The sequence below is a fragment of the Euphorbia lathyris genome, chromosome 6 (assembly GCF_963576675.1).
Source record: "Euphorbia lathyris chromosome 6, ddEupLath1.1, whole genome shotgun sequence".
Taxonomy (NCBI): Eukaryota; Viridiplantae; Streptophyta; class Magnoliopsida; order Malpighiales; family Euphorbiaceae; genus Euphorbia; species Euphorbia lathyris.
The window spans coordinates 47,661,726-47,684,216 of record NC_088915.1 but is presented as its reverse complement, the minus strand read 5'-3'; the positions used below and the strand labels follow the sequence as shown (position 1 = coordinate 47,684,216).

The 22,491-nt window shown below is 38.4% G+C and overlaps 2 protein-coding genes across 4 annotated transcripts; one reads left to right on the top strand and one right to left on the bottom strand.

Annotated features, from left to right (window-relative positions):
- The first annotated feature begins 12,132 nt into the window (after positions 1 to 12,132).
- Positions 12,133 to 15,250, top strand: LOC136231855 (glycerol-3-phosphate dehydrogenase [NAD(+)]). Of its 2 annotated transcripts, XM_066020828.1 has the most exons (12): positions 12,133 to 12,226; positions 12,336 to 12,494; positions 12,745 to 12,821; positions 12,895 to 12,967; positions 13,041 to 13,258; positions 13,348 to 13,455; positions 13,654 to 13,717; positions 13,812 to 13,849; positions 13,923 to 14,043; positions 14,119 to 14,173; positions 14,255 to 14,303; positions 14,591 to 15,250. In XM_066020828.1, the coding sequence occupies exons 2-12, from the start codon at positions 12,338 to 12,340 to the stop codon at positions 14,771 to 14,773; spliced, it is 1,143 nt and encodes a 380-aa protein (XP_065876900.1). In that variant the 5' UTR covers positions 12,133 to 12,226; positions 12,336 to 12,337; the 3' UTR covers positions 14,774 to 15,250. The 2 variants fall into 2 exon arrangements, with proteins under 2 accessions (XP_065876900.1, XP_065876899.1); XM_066020827.1 differs by having other exon boundaries at positions 12,133 to 12,494.
- Positions 15,251 to 17,172: 1,922 nt separating this feature from the next.
- Positions 17,173 to 20,675, bottom strand: LOC136233182 (uncharacterized). 2 transcript variants are annotated; one of them, XM_066022786.1, is made up of 5 exons: positions 20,207 to 20,675; positions 19,554 to 19,590; positions 19,166 to 19,438; positions 19,043 to 19,090; positions 17,173 to 17,863 (listed from the first exon to the last, which is right to left on the bottom strand). In XM_066022786.1, the coding sequence occupies exons 1-5, from the start codon at positions 20,506 to 20,508 to the stop codon at positions 17,339 to 17,341; spliced, it is 1,185 nt and encodes a 394-aa protein (XP_065878858.1). In that variant the 5' UTR covers positions 20,509 to 20,675; the 3' UTR covers positions 17,173 to 17,338. The 2 variants fall into 2 exon arrangements, with proteins under 2 accessions (XP_065878858.1, XP_065878859.1); XM_066022787.1 differs by having other exon boundaries at positions 19,166 to 19,402; positions 20,207 to 20,673.
- Between the last annotated feature and the right edge of the window lie 1,816 nt (positions 20,676 to 22,491).

Here is a 22,491-nt window from a genome sequence, read left to right as displayed (position 1 = left end):
TTTGAAGGGATCAAGCGGTTCTTCACAGAGCCACCCATGATGAGCCGAACTTTGAAAGGGGAGGATCTTTACATGTACGTATCGGTCACGGATAAAGCCGTATGCACAGTCATGATATGAGAAGAAAATGGCCAACAATTCCTAATTTATTACGTGAGTAAAGTTTTGAAAGACACTGAAACCAGATATTCAAAGCTGGATAAAATGGCACTGGCTGTTGTAACCACGGCAGTTCGCCTTAGGCCATATTTTCAGGCGCATACTGTAATAGTTCGAACCAATATACCAATGAGAAAGGTATTGCAGAAGCCGGACACTTCAGGAAGGTTGATGGAATGGGCGATTCGCCTGGGCGAATTTGATGTAAGATATGAAAGCAGATCATCTTTGAAAAGTCAGGTCCTGGCGGACTTCGTAAATGAATTCACTGACGAAGGGATATCTCATCCCAAGCCTCCGTTAGAAGAATGGTCGATGTACACTGATGGAGCTTCCTCGGCGGATGGAGCATGTGTGGGAGTTGTGATCAAAGGTCCCCACTACATAAGATTGCGATACGGAGCGAAATTAAATTTCCATGCCACTAATAATGTTGCTGAGTACGAAGCTCTGATACTGGGATTACGTCTACTTCAAGAAATCACCCCAGAGCGGATCGTGATATATAGCGATTCAAAACTAATGGTCAACCAAGTAATCAAGAATTACGAGGTGAAAGACGAGGTTCTGGCCAAATATGTAGCAGAAGTCAAAAAGTTGCTGGATCACCTTGAAGTTAAAGAAACTAAGTGGGAATTAATTCACATACCAAGGGAATCCAATACAGAGGCTGATCAATTGGCCAAAACGGATTCCTGTGAGGAAAAATGGGCGGACCCGGATTGTCCCTTTGAAGTAAAAATGGATCCAGCATTTGCCTCTGAAGAAGTGTCCCTACTCGCAACGGTGGAGGGTGATTGGAGATCGGTCATCCGCCAATATCTGCTGAATGGATCATTACCTGAAGACAAGGAAGAGGCACAGAGGATAGTTAGGAGATCAGCCTATTTCTCCTTGATCAATGATGGTCTTTACAGAAAATCCTTTAGTCATCCTTGGCTGAAATGCATTCTACCAGAAGAAGGGCAGCAGATCCTCAAGGAGCTACACGAGGGATCCTGTGGGTCACATGAAGCTTCCACCACGATCTTGAAGAAATCCAGGTTAGCAGGTTTCTACTGGCCCACAGCTGAATTAGATGCCCAGAGTTTGGTAGAATCTTGTCACAATTGTCAGATTCACGCAAATGAGTCACATACTATCAAACATATCCAAAAGTCAATCATTGAGGGATGTCCATTCGCCCTCTGGGGAATAGACATCGTTGGCCCATTTCCCCCAACTCGCTGGCAAAAGAGGTACGTAATAGTGGCAGTAGACCATTTCACCAAATGGGTAGAAGCCGAGGCTGTTTCCTCTATTACAGCAGAACAGATGGTAGAGTTTGTCAAGGACAACATCGTGGGAAGATATGGCATTCCACATACCATCATCACTGACAACGGAACACAGTTTAACTGTGGTAAATTCAAGGCTTTCTGTGAGGGGTTGGGCATCCTGAACAGATTCGCCTCCGTTTATTATCCTCAGACCAATGGAATGACCGAAGTTACCAATCGGACAATTGTCAAGGGGATAAAGAAGAGGTTGGGAGAGCATGACAAGAAGTGGGCGGATCAGCTTACAAGTGTTTTATGGGCTTATCGTACCACCCCAAGAACAGCTACTGGGGAAACACCATTCGCCCTTTCTCACGGAGTGGAGGCCGTTGAGATACAAGTCCCCAGTGATCGGGTAGCCTTTTATTGTGAAGAGGACAACAACAAACGACTAAGGGAGCGTTTGGATCAGGTTGAGGATCGCAGGAACCAATCCTATGTACGTATGGCAGCATACAAACAGCGGATCGCGGCTTACCATGATAAAAATGCCAAGCTTGTAGATCTAAAGATAGGAGATCTTGTGCTTCGCAAAACTGACAAAGTCCAATCTCGAGAAGGCAAGGGCAAGTTGGGGCTCAACTGGACAGGTCCATACCAGATAGTAGACAAGGTTGGACCGGCCACATTCAAAATACAAGATATGGAGGGCAATACACTGCCACGCACGTGGAATCTCCAAAACCTCCGCAAATACTTTGTTAAAAAATGAAGTATGTTCATGGTCTTGAGCACTCTTTTTCCTTTAACAAGCTTTTTCCCATGTGGTTTTTCTTGTTAAAGGTTTTAACGAGGCTCATTTATAAAGACATATTTGCTGTAATAAGGTGTTTCTCCCATTAATAAACATTGTTGGTTTTATCATCTATGTTCTTTTTATAGTTTACTGCTGCAATATCAATATTCCAGTCTTAAAAAGAAGGGGGGCATCCAACGCTCTCCACATTCAATGTAGATCCGCCACTTGGCGGATCCTGATCACCGATTGAGTTAAAACGATCCTTGGACGCAAGGTCTTTACACTCTCTTATCCCTCCTAGAGAGGGATTCACAAGTCCTGCGGGCGGATCATTTCACCTCAAAGATAGGTAGCAAATTGAACCCCTGGGCAGCTTTACTTCCTCCAAGAAGGAATAAAACAGCTTCAAACCTTCACAAAGGTTCATACCATGGAGTATGGCTGGCCACCTACTCCAAACATAAATCCTAAATATGCTTATGTTCAAAGTACTTCTTTACGTAAATGTAAGAGTAAAATAAATAGATAACAGCGTAAAGGATTAACCAGATTGTACTTAGAAGATTTTTTACAAAAAGATCTTTAAACAAAAACTAAATAATAATAGGGGTATCCTCTTTTTTGCTTCCTTCGCCTATGATGCTTGCTTGAGGATCCTTCTTCTCCACAGTCACAGATCCGCCACCAGGAGATACCTCCTTATCCTTCGAGGAAGTAGGACCCGGTGGAAGGACAGAATCAAGAATGGGCTCTGTACCTACCTTGGGCGGCATCTCTTTAGAATTGTCCGCCACAACTATGGTAGAAGGTTTGGTCTCCTGCGGGGGTCCTTTCATCCATTTCCGTACATAAATTGCGAAGGTATTCCCTGACATCTGGCATTTTGTTGAACCTCGCCACGTCTTCTGGTTCGGGGACGGCGAGCAGAGGATCTGTGAAGTCAACTTCGGGATGGGCCAGGGAGAAGTACGCCATAAGCATCTCGCCATAGTAAAACGCCTGTACACCCGCCGTGTATTCAGCTTCTCCGAGAGCATCCTCATGGCTTTTGGCATCAGAAGCCATCGTTGCCTTTAAACTTTTAATCTCTTCATCCGAATAACTAAAGCCGCTGTGGCGGAAGCAAGATCCGCGTTTGCAGAGGCAATGGTGGAATTGGCATTCGCTATCTCTTTTTCTAACCTTTCAATGGTTGCCCTGTCCGCCACGTTCTGAAGGAGTCCATTTTCTAAAGTACGCAGACGGGCATACAGCTATAAAAGACAGAATGATTTAGTCCAATGGCGAAAAAGAGGTGAAGGAATTATCATTATCTACATTCTTTTTGAACTCACCGAAAGAAGCTCCGATTTCCCCTTCTGGACATGAGTTGGCCCAGGGATTTGGTTATAGTTCCTTTGTACCTCTCCCACCTGACCCAAGGCCTCATCCAGATCATTCAGAAGGGATTCATTCTCAAAAGAACCTTGGGCCCCCAATTTGGCGGACCAGTATCCTCCAATATCGGGCTTCGCCATCTGCACAAACAGAGAAGAGCCATACATCACTTTAGAATCGGATGAGCAACAGAGGAAATCAAAAGATGGATTACCTGAACAATCTTCTCAGCAGGTTTGGCGGATCGTATCGCGTCCGCCATAATCTTGGTACTACCCATAGTGTTGGGCCGCCTCTTCTTCAGTGGCGGATCAACAGCTATCTCTGCATGATGTTTGCCCGTATTGGCTTGAGGATTAGCCGCTTGACTTTTCTTGCGCGCTTCATCTTCCAAAAGCTTCCTGCGCGTCTCTGCAAGAGCGTGATTGGCCTTAGATACACCCCTGCCAAAGAAGACATCAAGATAATAAAGACTTTTGAAGTAACGGAACTTACCTTGAGCAAACTGAGTAATTTTCGAATAAATAAATTGATCCCCTTCTCGGTGAATCAATGGAATGTCACTCATCATGAAGGCTAAGGCATCTGCATAAGTCTATGCATCCGCCTTGATTTGCTTCATGAGATCCGCCACCTCTTTATCACTGCTTGTTAAGATCCGCATGTCACCCGCCATATATAGCGGACGAGAATTCCAAACTGAAGGGAAACCTAATGGTTCATCCTCCTTTATCTTCACATAGAAGAAACTCTCATCCCAGCTATGAACGTTGGACATTTTATCGTAAAAGGGCGAATAGACACCAAATTTGGCAAATGTAAGATAGGATTCTAACTTCCTCTTGGAAGGTTTATGAAAGGTCCTAAAAATACGGCCCGTATAAATAACGCCTAAATTTGAAGCGAGATAGCAGTCTAGAGCCATGTCGAGCCAGCCATTAGGATGTAGCTGACTGACGGCAATGTCAAAGTATGAGAGGATATCCGCCATCATCTTGGGAAGAGGAAGCCGAAACCCTCTCTCTATATGACTACAGAATACAGTAAAGAAGCCGTTAGGCGGATTGGAGGGGCGTTGATGAGAAGCAGCAAGTTGGGTTTCATAATTTTTGATCCACGGAAAGCGATCCGCCAGATTCGCCAAATCCGCGGCATTCATACGGGATGGAGTGGACTCCGCTCGAGGATTCTTTTTCTTAGCAGGGAGGGAAGAAGTGGCCATGGAACCCAGAAACCGATTACGAGCACCGGCCGGAACGGCATCGGAAACAGGAAAAAAGAAAGAGGGATTTCTGGTTGAACGAGTCTGGTAATGGTTACGCGCCGAGTTATTGAACTCAGCTAAACCGGAATTAATCGCACCTACAGAAGATTGGGAGTCCTCCGACGATGAAGTGGTCCAACTAAAATCTACTTCAATCTTAGGAGGAGATGACGAGTTAAAAAGTTCAGAAGTCGACCCAGAAGACGAGGATGAACTTCTAAACATTCAAGATAAAAGGAAAGGGCACTTACATGGAAACGTAGAAGTTTGAAGAAGAGCTCTGGAAAACTTCTAGGAAAAGCTTCGAAGACGGAGAGAGATGAAAAAACGAAGAAGAAAGAGAAATTAGAAGGAGAAAAAGGTTTCTTTTGAACTTGCCTGGGACAGTGTGCCACCACACGTGTCAACCATCAAATGGCGTTGAACAGAGCGCACATTAATGATGGAGCATATGACAGCGCGCGGAAGTCTAAAAGCCCTAAAGGACTTTAAAGGCATTTTAGGGGGGCTTATGATAACATCGAGATATTATCATGAGGACCAAAAGAGATATATGCCTTTAAGTATGCCACGTAGCAAAGGAAGTCAGCTGGCGGATCTCCTTGGACTAGCTCTAGGAGATCCGCTGGCGGATCTCTAAGGCGAATCTCTCCCTTCACCTTGGTAACGGCTGGCCGCCGACTCGGCCATAAAGGATCATTAAATGGATCATTAACTGTCTTACCCGCCATGTTAAGAGTAACTTGTAACCGCCATTAAATGAGCATTAATGGGGACTTTCTAGTTACCTAGAGGTTACGAACTTCTCAACTATATATAGCCTGCCATTCTAGGCTATCAAGGTACTCAGACTTTTCTATATTCTCTAAGCTTTGTCAATACAGTTTATTCTTCATATTCTCTACTGACTTTGGCATCGGAGTTTCCCCCGTCGAACCCAACGACGCCCCCCACAGGGACGAGCTCCGATCAGAAGTTTCTCCCCTGTTATCAGAATGGAAGAAATCAAAGTCAAAAATTACATGTGAAGAAAGGGAAAAAGACTAATGTGAACTTTGACAAAATTGTATGGCTTGTGTTCAAAATTCAACACAATTTAATTTGAATGTTGAAATTCAAATCACATTCATACAAATCTCCACCTTGATTTGAAATTTCACCAAAGGTCTTCCTTCGCCGTAATGCCCTTTCGGGCTAGCTCACTTATTGCTAATACCAATCAAGTTCAAGCAATGCTTGAACTTAGTCGTTGGAAGAGGCTTCGTCATCATGTCGGCTGGATTATCTGCAGTACCAATTTTACTAACTGTAATATTTCCTTCAGAAATAACATCTCGAATAAAATGGTACTTCACATCAATATGTTTCGTTCTTTCATGAAACATCTGATCCTTTGTCAAATATATAGCACTCTGGCTATCACAGTGAACGACAATCTTCTGCAAATTTGAACTGAGCTCACCAACTAAGCCTCGTAGCCAAATAGCTTCTTTTACAGCTTCAACTATAGCCATATATTCTGCTTCTGTAGTGGACAATGCAACTGTAGGCTGTAAAGTAGCTTTCCAACTGATGGCACTGCTACCAAGAGTAAACACATAACCTGTAATGGATCTTCTTCTGTCAAGATCACCTGCATAGTCTGAATCAACATAACCTGCCACCATATTCTCACTCCTTCCAAATTTTAAACAGGCATTAGTAGTACCCCTTAAATATCTCAGAATCCATTTCACAGCATTCCAATGATCTTTACCAGGATTAGACATATATCTACTGACAACACTGACTGCATGTGAAATGTCAGGACGAGTACAAACCATCGCGTACATGATACTACCAAACGCACTAGAGTAAGGTACATGTGACATATATTCAATATCCTTTTTGGACTGTGGACACATATCAGCAGAAAATCTGAAATGAGCAGCAAGTGGAGTACTTACAGGTTTAGCATTTTTCATGCCAAATCGCTCTAACACTTTTTCAACAAAACTTCTCTGAGTTAAACAAAGTGTTCCTACAGCTCTATCTCTATAGATCTCCATACCAAGAATCTTCTTGGCAGCTCCCAAATCTTTCATCTCGAATTCACTACTCAGCTCTGCTTTCAATCTGTTGATATCAGACATATCCTTGGCAGCAATAAGCATATCATCAACATAGAGTAACAAATAAACAAATGAGCCATTTAGAAGTTTTGTGAAATAAACACAACTATCATATTGGCTCCTAAAATAACCATGCCCAATCATAAAGGAATCAAACCGCTTATACCACTGTCGAGGAGACTGCTTTAACCCATATAGTGATTTCCGCAACAAGCAAACATGGTCTTCTTTGCCTTCGATTTCAAAACCTTCAGGTTGTTGCATATAGATTTTCTCCTCAAGTTCTCCATGTAAGAAGGCAGTTTTGACATCGAGTTGTTCCAACTCCAAATCATTTATAGCAACCAATGCAAGCAAAACACGAATAGAGCTATGTTTAACAACAGGAGAGAAAACATCATTAAAATCAACTCCTTGTACCTGACTATAGCCATTGGCTACCAATCGTGCCTTGTATCGAGCATCTTCAACGCCCGGAATGCCATCTTTTCGTTTGAAGACCCATTTACAACCGACAATCTTCTTGTTCTTTGGTGGTTTCACCAATTCCCACGTTTTATTTTTGTGAAGAGATTCCACCTCCTCTTGCATGGCTATCAACCATTTTCCAGAATCATCACCGGACATAGCTTCTGAATATGTTGAAGGATCGCCAACTCCTTCAGTCTCTTGTGCAGCAACACAGGCAAAAGTGACATAATCTGCTAACCTTAGAGGCTGTTTTCTTTCTCTTTCTAGCCTGCTTCTAGCAACTGGATGCTCCTCTTCAATTGCTGTAGATTCTTCTACTTCAGTAGACTCTGACAATTATTCATTCAATGGAGAGAATGAATTCTCCATCTCAACTTGAACCTCCACCTGCTTATCAGAATTCTGTATCTTGGTGTTAGAAGTGACTGAAGACTCCTTTGGATTAAGCATGACAGATTCATTAAATACAACATTTCTACTGATTACAGATTTTGGTGACTTAGGATCAAGAAGCCAAACTTTATATCCCTTTACACCAGGAGGATAGCCGAGAATGCCCTTTTTAGATCTGGGCTCCAACTTTCCATCATTCACATGAACATAAACAGGACATCCAAAAATCCTCAAATCAGAATAATCAGCGGGTTTTCCAGACCATACCTCTTCAGGAGTTTTACAATTAATTGAAGCAAACGGAGAACGATTCACTAAATGACAAGCTGTTAAAGCTGCTTCAGCCCAAAAGTCTTGAGATAAGTCAGAATTTGATAACATACAACGAACCTTTTCCAATAGAGTTTTGTTCATCCGCTCAGCTACACCATTTTGTTGTGGTGTTCCTGGAACTGTGAGATGTCTAGAGATGCCCATATCTTTACAAAATTTGTTGAATTCATCATTGCAAAATTCTAGACCATTATCAGTGCGGAGACGCTTAATCTTCTTACTGGTCTGGTTTTCCACCAAGGCTTTCCATTGCTTGAAAGTGGCAAAGGCCTCATTTTTCTGCTTCAAGAAATAAGCCCAAACCTTCCTGGAGTAATCATCAATGAAGGTAAGCATATATCGAGCACCACCTTTTGAAGGAACACGTGCAGGCCCCCATAGATCGGAATGGATATAATCCAAAGTGCATTTTGTTTGGTGAACACCAGTGTTGAAACTGACTCGTTTGTGTTTGCCAAAAATGCAATGCTCATAAAACTCCAACTTGGACGTATGTTGACCACAAAGGAGACCTCGTTGACTTAACATGGACAAGCCTTTCTCACTCATGTGGCCGAGCCTCATGTGCCACAATTTGGTAATGTCTAACTCCGGCATGGAAGAGGAAACTGCAGCAACACCCGTGGCTGTTGAACCTTGTAACACGTACAATCTTCCAACTTTTCTGGCTTTCATTACGACTAGAGCACCTTTCAAAACCTTCAAGACTCCATCTCCACCAGAAAATCTGCAATTATTGTCATCTAAAGCAGATAAAGAGATAAGGTTTTTCTTCATGTCAGGAACATACCGTACATCTGTCAAGGTTCTGACAACACCATCATGCATTTTGATTTTGACGGTACCAATACCAACAACTTTACAAGGAGAATCATTTCCCATTAACACAACTCCTCTGTTTACTGATTCATAAGAGGAGAACCAATCTCTGTGAAGGCAAATGTGAAATGAGCAAGCAGAGTCAAGGATCCACCCTTGTCCAGATCTAGCACCATCGTCGGACACGGCATAAACTTCGCAATCTACTTCATCTTCAGCAACACTGGCATCGGCATGATTGTCTTCTTTATGAACCTTTTCTTTATTTTTCTTCTGTAGCTTGAAACATTCAGCTTTGATGTGCCCTTTCTTTTTACAGTAATTGCATGTCACATTACTGTATCTAGATTTTGATTTTGATCTCGATCGATTGTTGTTGTTGCTGCTGCTGGGATCTTTTGTAGAAGATCTCCCTCTAACAACCAGACTTTCTACAGGGCCATTTCTATCACCAGAAAGCTCTTTGTCTATCAGATCTTTTGAAAATAGACACCCTTTAACCTCATCTACAGTTAGAGTGCTTTTACTGTAGATCATGGTGTCCCAAAAGTTTTTGAAAGACGGCGGTAAAGATCGTAACAACATAAGAGCTTTATCTTCTTCTTCATATTTAATATCTAAACTTTCCAGATCCAGCAAAATGGAACTAAAATTATCAAGGTGTGACTTTAGGGATGTACCTTCCGCCATATTGAGCATGTGAAGACGATGTTTCACAACAAGCTTGCTGGTGAGGTTTTTGGACATGTAGAGAGACTCAAGTTTCTCCCATAAGCCTTTAGGAGTCTTCTCATGGATGACTTCACGCAGAACCTCGTTTGACAAGCATAACTGAATGGCAGCTAGAGCTTTCTCCTCCAATACGTTGTTGTATCCCTGCGGATATTTCTCTTTCTAACCATACAATTACTCTCTCCAAAAAAGCATGTTTTTTTTTACCGCCGCACAAAGAAAATATTTTGTTGCGAATGAACCGTTCTGTGTCAAAATAGCTTTCATCTTGACTTGCCATAAGGCAAAGCTGATAGTACGATCATACTTCTCGATATCAAATTTTGTTGTCGCCATAATAGATCCCAAAATAAATATTAATTGGCTCTGATACCAATTTGTTAGGGAAAACCCCGCAGCGGAACGAAATATTTAATTTGGGTAAATAAATTGACAACAAAATAAAAGAAGAACAATAAAGTAAATGACACAAGGATTTACGTGGTTCGGCGGTGTGCCTAGTCCACGGGCGAAGGAGACCGAAAATTATTCCACTAGAGAGACAAAAGTGGTACAAAAGAATGGAGAAAATAACACTCAAAACCCTTAACCCCAATACACCCAAAACCTCACAATTCTCTCTTAGAGAATATCACTCAAAACTAGCAATCTAATATCAATTGCTAGGATGCACAAACCTATGCCAATGCATGGTATTTATAAGAAAGTTTTGAGATGTGAATGGAAGAAATCAAAGTCAAAAATTACATGTGAACAAAGGGAAAAAGACTAATGTGAACTTTGATAAAATTGTATGACTTGTGTTCAAAATTCAACACAATTTAATTTGAATGTTGAAATTCAAATCACATTCATACAATTAGCATAAGAAGTCATGGAATAAGAAGCAGAAACAGTAGAAGAGGAAGAAAATGATAGACATTTAGAAGCTCTCTGATATATTCATCAAACAAAGAATGAATGTTCGAGAGCAAGCAATTTCAATGCCTCCCTCTTCTGATCCTATTAAAAAAAACCAAAGTCTTCTACATCTCCTGTAAGATACTGAAAAGTTCTTAGTTTGCCTAGAAAGGGCTTCAATTCTAACCTGGTATTCTTTATCAACATTCAAAGTCAATGATTTAGCGGCTTCAATCTCATCAATTCCAGGCCTCACTGGCTAAGATATATGAATTCTCATGATCTCTTCAACCGTCTAATCGATAGATCGAACCCATAGCATTGTATCCATTTGGTTTTTAATCAAATTTTTTACAGTAAACTCATTTCGTATCCTTTTTTAATAAAAAAAATTACAGTAATTTCTTCAATCCATTTCGTCTAGAAATTCCATGAACTCAATCTTTTATTCTATGAATGTAAAATCTATTTTTAAGAGAGAAAATAGAGAGAGAATGAGCGTCTTTTGAGAAAATGAGAGAATGAGGAAATGATGAATTTGATATTTTGTTTTTGTTTTGGGGTTTGTTTTTGATAATTAGATAATAACGAAAAAATGAGTTTGAATCTACACCTTCAATATCATAGATCGTGATAGTGCAATAGTAAACAATGCTTGAAACTGTTTTTGGTATAAGAATGAGAAACACACTCCACCCGAATCGAATTTATAGTTTTTTCCTCCAGCAAAGATTTCATTATCTTTCAATAAGCAAGATCTATGTGATGAGAATCAAAAAAATTCTGTTTTACCATGAAGAAAAACATGGTAACACATATGCATGAGATATACCACAAACACCCAAAAATAGAGAAAGAACAAAAAAACTAGAAATTATGGAAAAAACTACCAAATCTATCATAGTAGATTACTTAAAAATTTAGTCAATAAATTAAAAGCAAAAATAATATTGAAATCATTAGGAGTAAATTTATGGTTTTGTACATTAAGTTGCACTTCTCCAAAATTAACATGGAGAAATTTAGAGAAAATTATTACGGGTTCTAGACTTCATACCAAATAGAAGACTCCATACACATTTTTACATATATAGTATGGACTCACTCATTTTTACTATTACACTTTTAGGTGGACTCATAATGCATATGTCAAAATGTGTATTAGAGATTCAACATGTGACACGTAAGATCTGATCCCTCATACAAAAAAACTCGAAATTTGGACATATTCTCCTTATACAGTTACGTTTACATGAATCCTGATGACCACGTAAATTTAATTTTTCTCTGTACTAATTAAAATTTAAGATTTATATTTAATTTACATAGATCTAATGATAAATAAATAAATTTACATAATAATTATATTATTTTAAACAAATTTAGAAAACAAATGAGCCTGTTTAAATATTACCTGTCACATGAAGGGCTTAATAAGTAGTTTTAAAAAGTATAAAGGGTTTTATTATCAAAAAAAAAAAAAAAGTATAAAGGGTTTTACAAGTTAATATAGACGAAGGAAAAGAGAACATAGAAGAGATCGCCGAGAACTTAACAAATAAGCCAAGGAAGGAACACATAGTTTGCCACGAAACGTGCTGTCTTCTCCGTCAGTATGCGTTTTCTGTTTCCATTATATTTCCCCTTCCGTTCTTTCCCTTCTTCTCTGTCTTCTTCTTCTCTTCTCTTTCATTTTGTTTCCTCCTTCTCTTCTATAGTCATGGCTCCTCCTGCTGCCCAAGAAAATGCTCCCAGAAATGATGATGCTGCTGCTGCTTCCCACATCTCTAGAGTCACCGTTGTCGGTAGTGGCAATTGGGGCAGTGTCGCTGCTAAGCTCATTGCCTCCAATACTCTCAACCTCACTTCTTTCCATGGTGCGTTTCTTCCCAACTGTATTGAAATTTTTGATTGTTTATTAGAATTAGAATTAGAATTTTTTATTTAGCTCTATGCATCTTCCATTCGCTCCTCAAATTTGTTAAGTATATTCTCTTTGTCCATGCAAAATGTAAGGGAAATCTTCTTTTCTTTAAAATGAACTTTTTGATTTAATTGTTTCTTGAATTCGATCGGTTACTCCGCCAGATTATGATTAGTAATTTGATTTTTTCAAATTGAACTCAGATGAAGTGAGAATGTGGGTCTTCGAAGAGACATTACCTACTGGTGAGAAGCTAACAGATGTGATTAATCGGAACAATGTAAGAATCTAATCAACTTCATTACACTTAGATCATGTCATGTGTTCTATAATCTTGTTATTTCCTTTCATAGGAAAACGTTAAATATCTCCCTGGCATAAAGCTTGGAAAGAATGTTATTGCAGACCCTGATCTTGAAAATGCAGGTATTTAACTTCTTGCTTTGCTGAAGTTCATATGTTATACTTTACTTGCAAGCCTAACCAGGGAAATGTACAGTTAGAGAAGCAAACATGTTGGTATTTGTGACTCCACACCAGTTTATGGAGGGCATATGCAAGAGGATTGCTGGAAAAGTAAAGGAAGGTGTTGAGGCTATTTCACTTATCAAAGGAATGGAGGTCAAGATGGAAGGCCCTTGCATGATCTCCACTCTTATTTCCGAGAGTCTTGGGGTTAATTGTTGTGTGCTCATGGGAGCCAATATTGCAAATGAAGTAATTAACCAATTTCAGAATATTTCCACTAAAATTTAGTAGTGGCTTTTATTAATGGTTTTCTTATTAGAAGCTGCCTACTTATGCAGATTGCAGTTGAGAAGTTCAGTGAGGCAACAGTTGGATTCAGAGAGAACAAAGAGATTGCAGAGAAGTGGGTTCGATTATTCAGTACCCCTTACTTCATGGTCACAGCTGTGAGTATAAGAAATATGGTGTTTTGCTGATATCCACTAGATCTTTAAAGCAGTTCACCATTATAATCAAAGGTCGTTTTGTATAATAAGTCAATATCAGATCCTTTTCCAGTTGTGCTGTAGAATGTGATTCACAAATTGAAAATACGCGTACCTATCTTACACTGTCAATGTCTTCTTCTTTGCACGATTTCATAGGTCCAAGATGTAGAGGGAGTTGAACTATGCGGGACCTTGAAAAATGTTGTGGCATTAGCAGCAGGTTTGTATACAGGAATATGTTTAGCTTCCTTCATTTTCTTTTTTCTTTCGCTTTTTCCATTTGGCAATGGAGCAACTGACCTCTTCTTGGACAGGCTTTGTGGATGGTCTGGAAATGGGGAATAACACAAAGGTATATGTAAAAAGAATCATAATCTTTTGACCACTGAATACTATTGTGTCTAACTCTTTCTGTTACATATTAGGCTGCCATAATGAGAATTGGTCTGAGGGAGATGAGAGCCTTATCTAAGTTGCTGTTTTCATCTGTTAGAGATACCACTTTCTTTGAAAGTTGTGGTGTAGCAGATCTCATCACAACATGTTGTAAGGAAGCATTTAGATTTCTTCATTGTCTTTAAAGTATACTGTACCTTTGACAGTAATTATCATCTCTCGCAGTGGGAGGAAGAAACAGGAAAGTCGCAGAGGCGTTTGCAAAGAATGGAGGAAAAAGGTGAACTTTTGTTAGTTGAAGCTGCAAGTTGGAAACAGAACATTAAGGATTTAATCTTAACCTTTCGTCTCTCATCTGCAGGTCTTTCGATGAGCTTGAGGCAGAAATGTTGCAGGGTCAAAAATTACAGGTAAGTGCTGAACTTCCTCCAAATAAAAATGCGTACTGGATTCATGTGTTCAGAATAATAACTCAAACATGTGTACTCACTTTAAATAGGAATAATAAGCAAAAGTTGTGCATTTTAATATTATACCCCAAAAGGGGAATAAAATTCTAGAGGTCATATTTGTAGATGCAGTAACAGGAAACAAGAAGTAAAAGAATATAGTTTGTAGAGTAATTAGTTTCAAAAGCTATTTTGCTGGAGGCTGGAGCTAATTATGTATTATCAATTGTGGTAACTACATTCTGAAGGGTGTCTCGACCGCAAGAGAGGTATATGAAGTTTTAAGTCACCGTGGATGGCTACAGTTGTTTCCACTTTTTGCAACAGTGCATGAGATTGCTACTGGCCGTCTTCCACCATCTGCCATAGTCGAATACAGTGAGCACAAACCGAACTTTGCATTGGTAGAAGGGTCAGCTCAATATTATTGACCGGTTTTGGGAATGAAACAAATATATTTCACATATAAGAAGGTCGTAGAGATTTTCCTTCCCTTATTGTGCATGAATCGCAGAAGAGAAGGGGGGCGCGGTAGAGAGTTAGAGTTTTTATTTCCAGTTGGTGATAATCGTGCCAAGACAACAAACAAGGCTGAATTTGGAAGCTTCAAGGTTGAAGTTGAAGGCAGTGAAATTGAAAACTTGTGCCACTATCATACAATCTGTTGTTTTACTATTGTATTAAAAAGTGAAAAGGCTTCTCATAGAAATAGCCTGCATGTAACTACCATTTAAAATGAATGACAATATTATCTTCAGATGTTGAAGAATTTTCAGTACCCAATAACAAACTTTTAGTTGGTGACTCAGTTGAGTTTGGTTATGTTTGTGGTCAAATGGGTTGGCAGTTTGATGTTTAACTGCAATTCATCCAATTAGCTGTTCCAACTATTCCATGTCTTCCCGAAATTGAATGTTGCCTTTCCCGGTTGTGTCTGGCTTGTTTAAAGCCTAAACGATATGCTCCGAGACAGATGTTTACTTATTATAGTTTATAATGGTGCAATTTTCGCTGTGAAAACTTCGACAATTACTCAAATTACTCTCATGTCATATACTGAAAGTTAACGATCCTCTCATCTATATTTTCTTCTTATCTAAACATTTTTCTTATCTGTATATCTAACCTAATTCACTATAACATCTGCAGTACTCCTACTGCTCAATTTGTTAAATACCGTCTAGAGGAAATAATTGAAAGTAACCATCTGCTCCAAGGGGATGGCGTTGAGCTAAAAAGGTTTGAACAAGGACCGACTCTACCTATTACATTAGGGTAGAAATGAAATGAATCTCATTAAAAATAGAAAGAAAATGACTGAACTATATTAGTAAATAGATTTTCAATATACAAACGTGTTATGATTTGAAGCCATGAGATCCATAAAACTTGGATTATTAGGAAAGACTGTTATATTGAAAATTATGGATGCAAATGTAGAAACTAGAGCAGACCGCATAGAATCCAACTTCATTAAAGTTGGAGTTAGAATGACTGCTCTCACAAGGATTAGTATACAATACAAGAAGTAACAAAAAAAAAAAAAAGTATACAATACAAGAAACTCAATTTGGACATTCAAAACATAAACCAAAACCCAAATTTTGAATAAGACTACTCCCATTTCATCCATTAAAAAGTAAAGAGTTTATATATCATCTCTCATCATCTAACCTTCTCTCCTTATCTAAAACTGTGTATTTAACTTTCTTCTCACCTAATGTACCAAAATATGTTGGTAATTATCAATAAATTTTCCGAGGAATCCCTTGCAAAAGTGAAAATTAGATTGACCTATGAAGCAACGACCTTTTACTAAATATTGTCTATGCCTACTTTGTTCATCGTTGTAGAAAGAGCAAAATATGTAATGATTGCGGTTGAGAAAACCCTGCCGAGAATCGAGAGATGGTAGGTCACCAAAGCTACCACCACCAGAGTAGCACTAGAGGGTCCGGGAAGAGGTCCCACCACAAGGGTGTACTGGGGCAAGCCTTCCCCTGCCAATTTATTTGGCAAGGGACCGCTCCTAAGACTCGAACCCGTGACTTCTTGGTCACACGGCAACAACGTTTACCGTTGCGCCAAGGCTCGCCCTCTATATTACATATAAAAATATATAAAAAAAAATTGATAAATTACAAATTACTTATAAACCATAAAAACACAATCCATAATAGATGAAAACACATCCATAATAGATGAAAGGCAAGCAAAAGAGAGGAAAACTCCACAGATGAATGAAACACAAGGAATGAGCAAGGGAAACGAAGACTTCACTGATAAAATGCTGGAGAGATGAAATAGCAAACAAGAGCAACTTCACAATGAATCGCAGGAGAAGAAGCCCTAAACTTTTAGAATCGCAGAATAGTCGCGATTAGATATATTTTAGTTTTTTTTGTCAAAATTTACTAATTGAACCATCTGTTTCAAAAAAAATTTAGAAAAAGCCCCAAACTTTTACAATTTTTCCTCCATCAGCTGTGTCGCTTCCTTGTCCCTGTCGTGTCCCAACCGTGTCCAAGTTCACTAACAAAAAAAACGCCGGGGACACGTTTTTTCCGTGTCAGACAACAATCCGGCTTTGTCCCCGGAGAGTCCGACACCGCCACGCCGACGACCCGGGGAAGAGTGTACTTCACAGGATTAACCTTTCTACAATGTAATTTTGAATGATAATAGTTAAATTGCTCTCCACTAAATGTTGGGGCCAAAATTAGACACCTAAAACATTTGGCATATGATATCAACTATATTGAATGAAAATGGGTTGTACAATTTTCCTATGGTTCATCAGGAGGATTTTGTGGCTAACAAGGGAACACTATAAACCAACTATCACCAAACCCTTTCTCATTCCATGCCATAGTTATTAAGAGAACACAAGCCAATTACACATCAAATAAAAAAAACCATATAAATAATTAGAAAAGAAACCTCAATTTCCCAATACACCAAATGCATGCATAAACATATATGGTTGGTTTTATGTATCAACCAGTTCGTATTCTATCCAACCTGTCAACGCTCTTCCTTGCTCTTTCGAGTTGATGATCAATGCTTTTCCTGGATTTCTCGTGGCAATCAACACTTCTTCGAGACCTTTCCATTTGATCAAAGGAGAACCGTAACTTTTCTAGCTTGTCAACATTGTTGGTCTGACTTTTGAGCTTTTCAAGCTTCTCTGAATGACTGGACTGGTTTTTCACTTTCTCCGCCCTGTCAGTACTGTGCCTCGGTTTCTCTCTGCGGTCTGTGCTTTTCCTCGAAACCTCAAATAATATATCGGTGCTCTTCCGAGATGGCTCGAAGTGATCTGTACTTCTTCTTGAACTGTATCTTTGAGAGGGGGATTTTTCGACAGTGGATACAAACTTCTTTAGATGCCTGATATACTCTGGAAAGTGCTCTAAATCACAATGGTTCCCTCCTTTAAGCCATAGTGGTTCATATTTTTCTTTACATAGTTCCCACAGCTGTTTCCCATGCGAACAATCAACTACTTCATCTGAAGTTCCCTACACATTTTACTCTAAAGAATCAAAATATGAAACATAAGGAAAACATAGATTAATTTTTCAAGGGCATATTCTAGCCATTTATTTCAAAATGCTAAAGATTACCTCCTTAAAACATCAAAAGCCCAAAGAAAAAAAAATATATACTTTGTTTCCCTAAAAAATTGGAAAATTTTCAATCAATGCTCATCCTAGAAAATGGAAGTATAAGGCATAAAAAGAAAGATTGAAAACCTCAAATCATTATAATTTTTAATGCAAGACCAGCCAAAAAGACAATTGATTCAAGCATTAAGATCTCAATCAGGACAAGATCTGCTTTAATTGTATCTGTTTGCATTTTCGGAGTAGTGAACACAAAACAAAACCAGTGATGTCAGCAATGTCAGCATACAGCAACATCCCTATAAATCCAAACAACAGGCACAGGAAGGCAAGCGGGTCAATATGGGGTTGCCTTCACAATGTATGAGAATTAAAATTACTCTTTGCATTTCTATTCAATAAAGACCCATAGTGTTTTCTGGTGATCTATCAGATGCTCAATTGAAAATCTTTGGTGCTTTTGCTGGAAAAAATAAATTAAAGCTCCGTACACAGATTTCATGAAGTTGCCGACATTTTCTGGTGACCAATGGGTGCTCAAGCGCCCCTGGCTCCCCCCTTTGATCCATCACTTGCTTTTATCATAGTTAAGATTCTTTGTAGTGGCAGACTTTGTAATTTTCAGATCAAATCTAGCAAAGCAATATGCTATAGATATATAATATGTGCAATGCCAATGCCATATATGACCTTCAAGGACTAGTGGTATGAAAAATGTTACAAAATATACTAATCAAGTGATCCAGTGATTGGCAGTTGAAAATAGACTGCATAAAGTCAAACATCCCAAAACCAGGATCAAGTCATATACTTTTTGATGTATATATACATGTATCTCATATTTTTTTTTAAAATTCCGTTTTCTGCACCATACTGAGTAGCCATATAGGTGCTTCCTAGTAAAAAAGTTATCTAATTTTTGCTAAATCAGATGAACTAAAAATCTTACAAGTGTCAGAATTTTAAAATGATATGGCTTCAATCCTTAAACAGCAAGAAAAATGGAAAGAAAGTGGATAAGCATGTGAAGAAACAAATATAGCAGATAGGTACGTACGGTACATTCATACTTACATGAATGATAAGAACAGGACAATTAACTAGTGGAATTTTGTCAATATTCTGCGAGACAAACAATTCATGAGTTAGCAAGATGAAAAAATGTTATCATCCATCAGTTGAGTTGAGCATTGTTACCTTGTAAATGTCAAACCAATATGTGCGTCTGACAGGATACATGACTCTCAAACCTGAGAGTATGGGACTATGCAGAACAACAGCTCTTAACTGTGGCAGTCTAGCAGCAATATCTAAAGTGGGGCCACTTCCAACAGATTGTCCATAAAGGATAATATCTTCCTGCTTGGTGCCATAACTTTCTTCCAGACACTTGTATGCAGCTTCAATATCTGCATATGTATTCTGCTCACTTGGCTGCAAAACACATACCAAGCTTTCAACTATAGCTGTCTGTACATTCATCAAACTCATCTTCAATAACAATCAGAGTATCAAGCTACAGTAATAGGATATGATATGAATGTGGTGTGGTGTGGTGTGGGCTTGAGTTAAGTATATAGCAAACCTTTCCTGATGATTGCCCATATCCAGAATAGTCATACCTACACATAGTTGAAAATTATATGAGAACACCAATGTGAAAATGTTTCTGACTACGAAGATGCAACTGTCTATGGGGATTCTGTTTAAACATGAGGGAAAGGATAGAGCATCTGTAGAGGCATTTAATAACAAAATTCTAGGGTTAGGAACTTCAGTTTACAGAATTCATTTGAGCTACGGTCTACTCTTCAATGTTTTTGGAGTCATATAATCAAGCAATACTATCAAAGGGACTAATTACCAACATAAACTACAATGTAAGGATTATGCAAATATTCCCAAAATATGAACACAAGTTTTCTACAACCTTGAAATATATCACTTCTCCCCAGATTAAGATTGAATGAAATTGAACTCTAATCCTAATATAATCAGTGCTAAGAAAACTAATAATAAGGGGAGTATCAATTTCAGCTAACTTCAAAGGAATTCCTAACTCAGCATCAAAACCCCCATTTTCATCTAATCAATTCCAAAACAATAACTAAAACCACAAGGAAATAACCAACTCGCTTCACTAAAAAGAAAAGACCAGAGAACTTAAAAAAAAGTAGCAGCAGAAATCAGAAGCTGAAAGAGTTGAAATAGAGCAGTGAAGGAGTATAATTGAAGTACCCCATAAGATTAACCCTGAGGTGGATGCTCAATTCGACGAAGAGCTCATACATCTGGCCCAGATCGGCGGCGTTCCCGTGAGAGTAAAGAATAGTAGAAGTAGCCATAGGATGCCTTATATACATTGCCACAATCTCAGTACCTTTCCTGGTCGGCAATTTCAAGATTTCAACATTTTCACGGTGAGGGAAAGGGCTCAAAAGCAAAAGACCAGTGAGTTCATCAGTTATGAGCTTATATGAAGGTGGGTTCGGTGGAAAGAAAGCAAATTTTGCCGCCATCGACGATGTCATCCCTCCCATCTCTTTCTAACTCGCTAGTTTACTCTGTTTTCTGCTCTGTTCTGTTTTCTTTTGGAGGTTAGAAATCCAGAAATCTGAACCGGATTTAGATTAAAAACATTCCACTGTTTCCCAACTTTTTGCTGTTTCCAGAAGAATAAAACTTTTTTGGCTCTGATAATAGATGTTTAATATGCATTAGTTTGACAACTTTAAAATGGTCTCAAATTATTTAGTTTTGTAGGGTCATTTAGACAACTAAACTTTTTTTTTTTTTTGAAGCGCAGACAACTAAACTTTTGATGGGTAATGAAAAAAAAACCAATATATATTTAGTTTGTAAAAATATAACCTAATATTCTACTTTCACCAAGTAAACTTATAGAGAAGAATGAAACTCAACCAAGTCCAAATTAAATATGATAATCTAAACAAATAATTCTAACAATTTCAATAACATCATAAATGATATAATTAGTATTTAGCATTAGGGAGATAAATTACAAACAATCCAATTATATGATATGAAAATCGAAACACATTTGTAGTTTTGAATTTAGCTTAGTAGATAATAGATCATTTTTGGATTTACATAAAATTGACACATAAAATTTTAAATTTGTCAGATTAAGGTTGACTTATTAACTCCAAAATAACACGAAATGCCACAAATATTTAAAAAATTATTATCATATTTTCACATGTTTTTAAATGTCACGTTAATTAATAAAATTACAATTATTACTTGCAAATACAACTAGAACCTTTACATGTTATCCTTATTAGAGATGATAAAAAATTTTTGAGCAAAAGCTAGTAACCACAAAGATAATAAAATTAGAGGTGATTTGTAAACACATTACATAAACATAACATGACATTAAGAGATCTTTAGATGGTCAGAGTTAACATGCTAATCCAAAAATGACATAATATATTTGAAAATATAATTAGAGGGGATCGGTCCATTCTCATATTGACCTACATCAATGTGTACATGTATCCATATTTGACTATACAAGGGTTGTAGTAGTGGTTCCTACACAACTACATAGATACTAGATGCATAAACCTTTAGTTATATTCGTTCCCACGAATAGAACAAGTCTCGAACATTTCATGATTATCCATCAATAGACACTCCATACATGTTTCATAGCACAAGATATAAACATTATGAATTATTGCATTTATTGATATAACGCATATACAATGTATTCAATCAATATACAAAATGTCTAATACATATTTAAGAACCAATGCATACGAACTAGGGCACACCAACAATTCTTTCCTCTATTCGATGGGGAAGGTCCATGAACCCTCTACCACTGATGCTGCATTGGCAGTGTGTCTACCTTGGAGCTTTCCTATTGGGGAAACCTTCAAACTTTTAGGTTGCAACCTTCTTGTTTCCTAGCGCTAAGATCTCTTTAACTAATGAAGACCTTGATGTCAGTTTATTCTCTTTCGGAGCTCCCATCTACATATACTTCCCAAACATCTCCAAGGGTGGGTCCTTCTTTGTCATTCGGGATTTCTACCAGAAAGCCCACTGAGGCTTGGACCTTGAAAGCTTTTCATGGTTCGTACTAAATATGAAACTCCACCATTGTTAGCACCTATTATGTTAATCTCCCTATATCTCTAGTCATTGTAGTACCTTGCAGAGTGGAAATGGTCTAGCTTTCTTTGGGTGGCTAACTTTTCTAGCTCGATAATGAACTGCCTGCAATCCTCCGTGCCATGTTGTTCACTTTTATGGAAGCTGTAGTATGCCATGTTACTACGTAAGGAATATTTTTCATTTTTGGAGGGTAGGTGATGTGTACCCTGTTCCTCTCTACCTAGTACAAGACTTCCTTTGTAGGAGCATTCACGGAGAGTGTTGTTCTCTCTTAGTGCTCTCATGGCTTTGTTCGATCCCTGTCTCTATCATTCTTGGTTGTCTGCATAAACTGGTAGATGCAATCTTATCTTTTAACATGAGATTTAGCATGTGAG

Excerpts from the sequence above, each read along its gene's own strand:
- LOC136231855 (XM_066020827.1), top strand. The coding sequence starts at position 12,233 with ATGCGTTTTCTGTTTCCATTATATTTCCCCTTCCGTTCTTTCCCTTCT. Across the intron at positions 13,850-13,922 it reads AAATGGGGAATAACACAAAG|GCTGCCATAATGAGAATTGG; the intron begins GTATATGTAAAA and ends GTTACATATTAG. Across the intron at positions 14,174-14,254 it reads GCAAAGAATGGAGGAAAAAG|GTCTTTCGATGAGCTTGAGG; the intron begins GTGAACTTTTGT and ends TCTCATCTGCAG.
- LOC136233182 (XM_066022786.1), bottom strand. The coding sequence starts at position 20,508 with ATGGGAGGGATGACATCGTCGATGGCGGCAAAATTTGCTTTCTTTCCA. Across the intron at positions 19,439-19,553 it reads ATGGGCAATCATCAGGAAAG|ACAGCTATAGTTGAAAGCTT; the intron begins GTTTGCTATATA and ends ATGAATGTACAG. Across the intron at positions 17,864-19,042 it reads GTCCTGTTCTTATCATTCAT|GGAACTTCAGATGAAGTAGT; the intron begins GTAAGTATGAAT and ends TAAAATGTGTAG.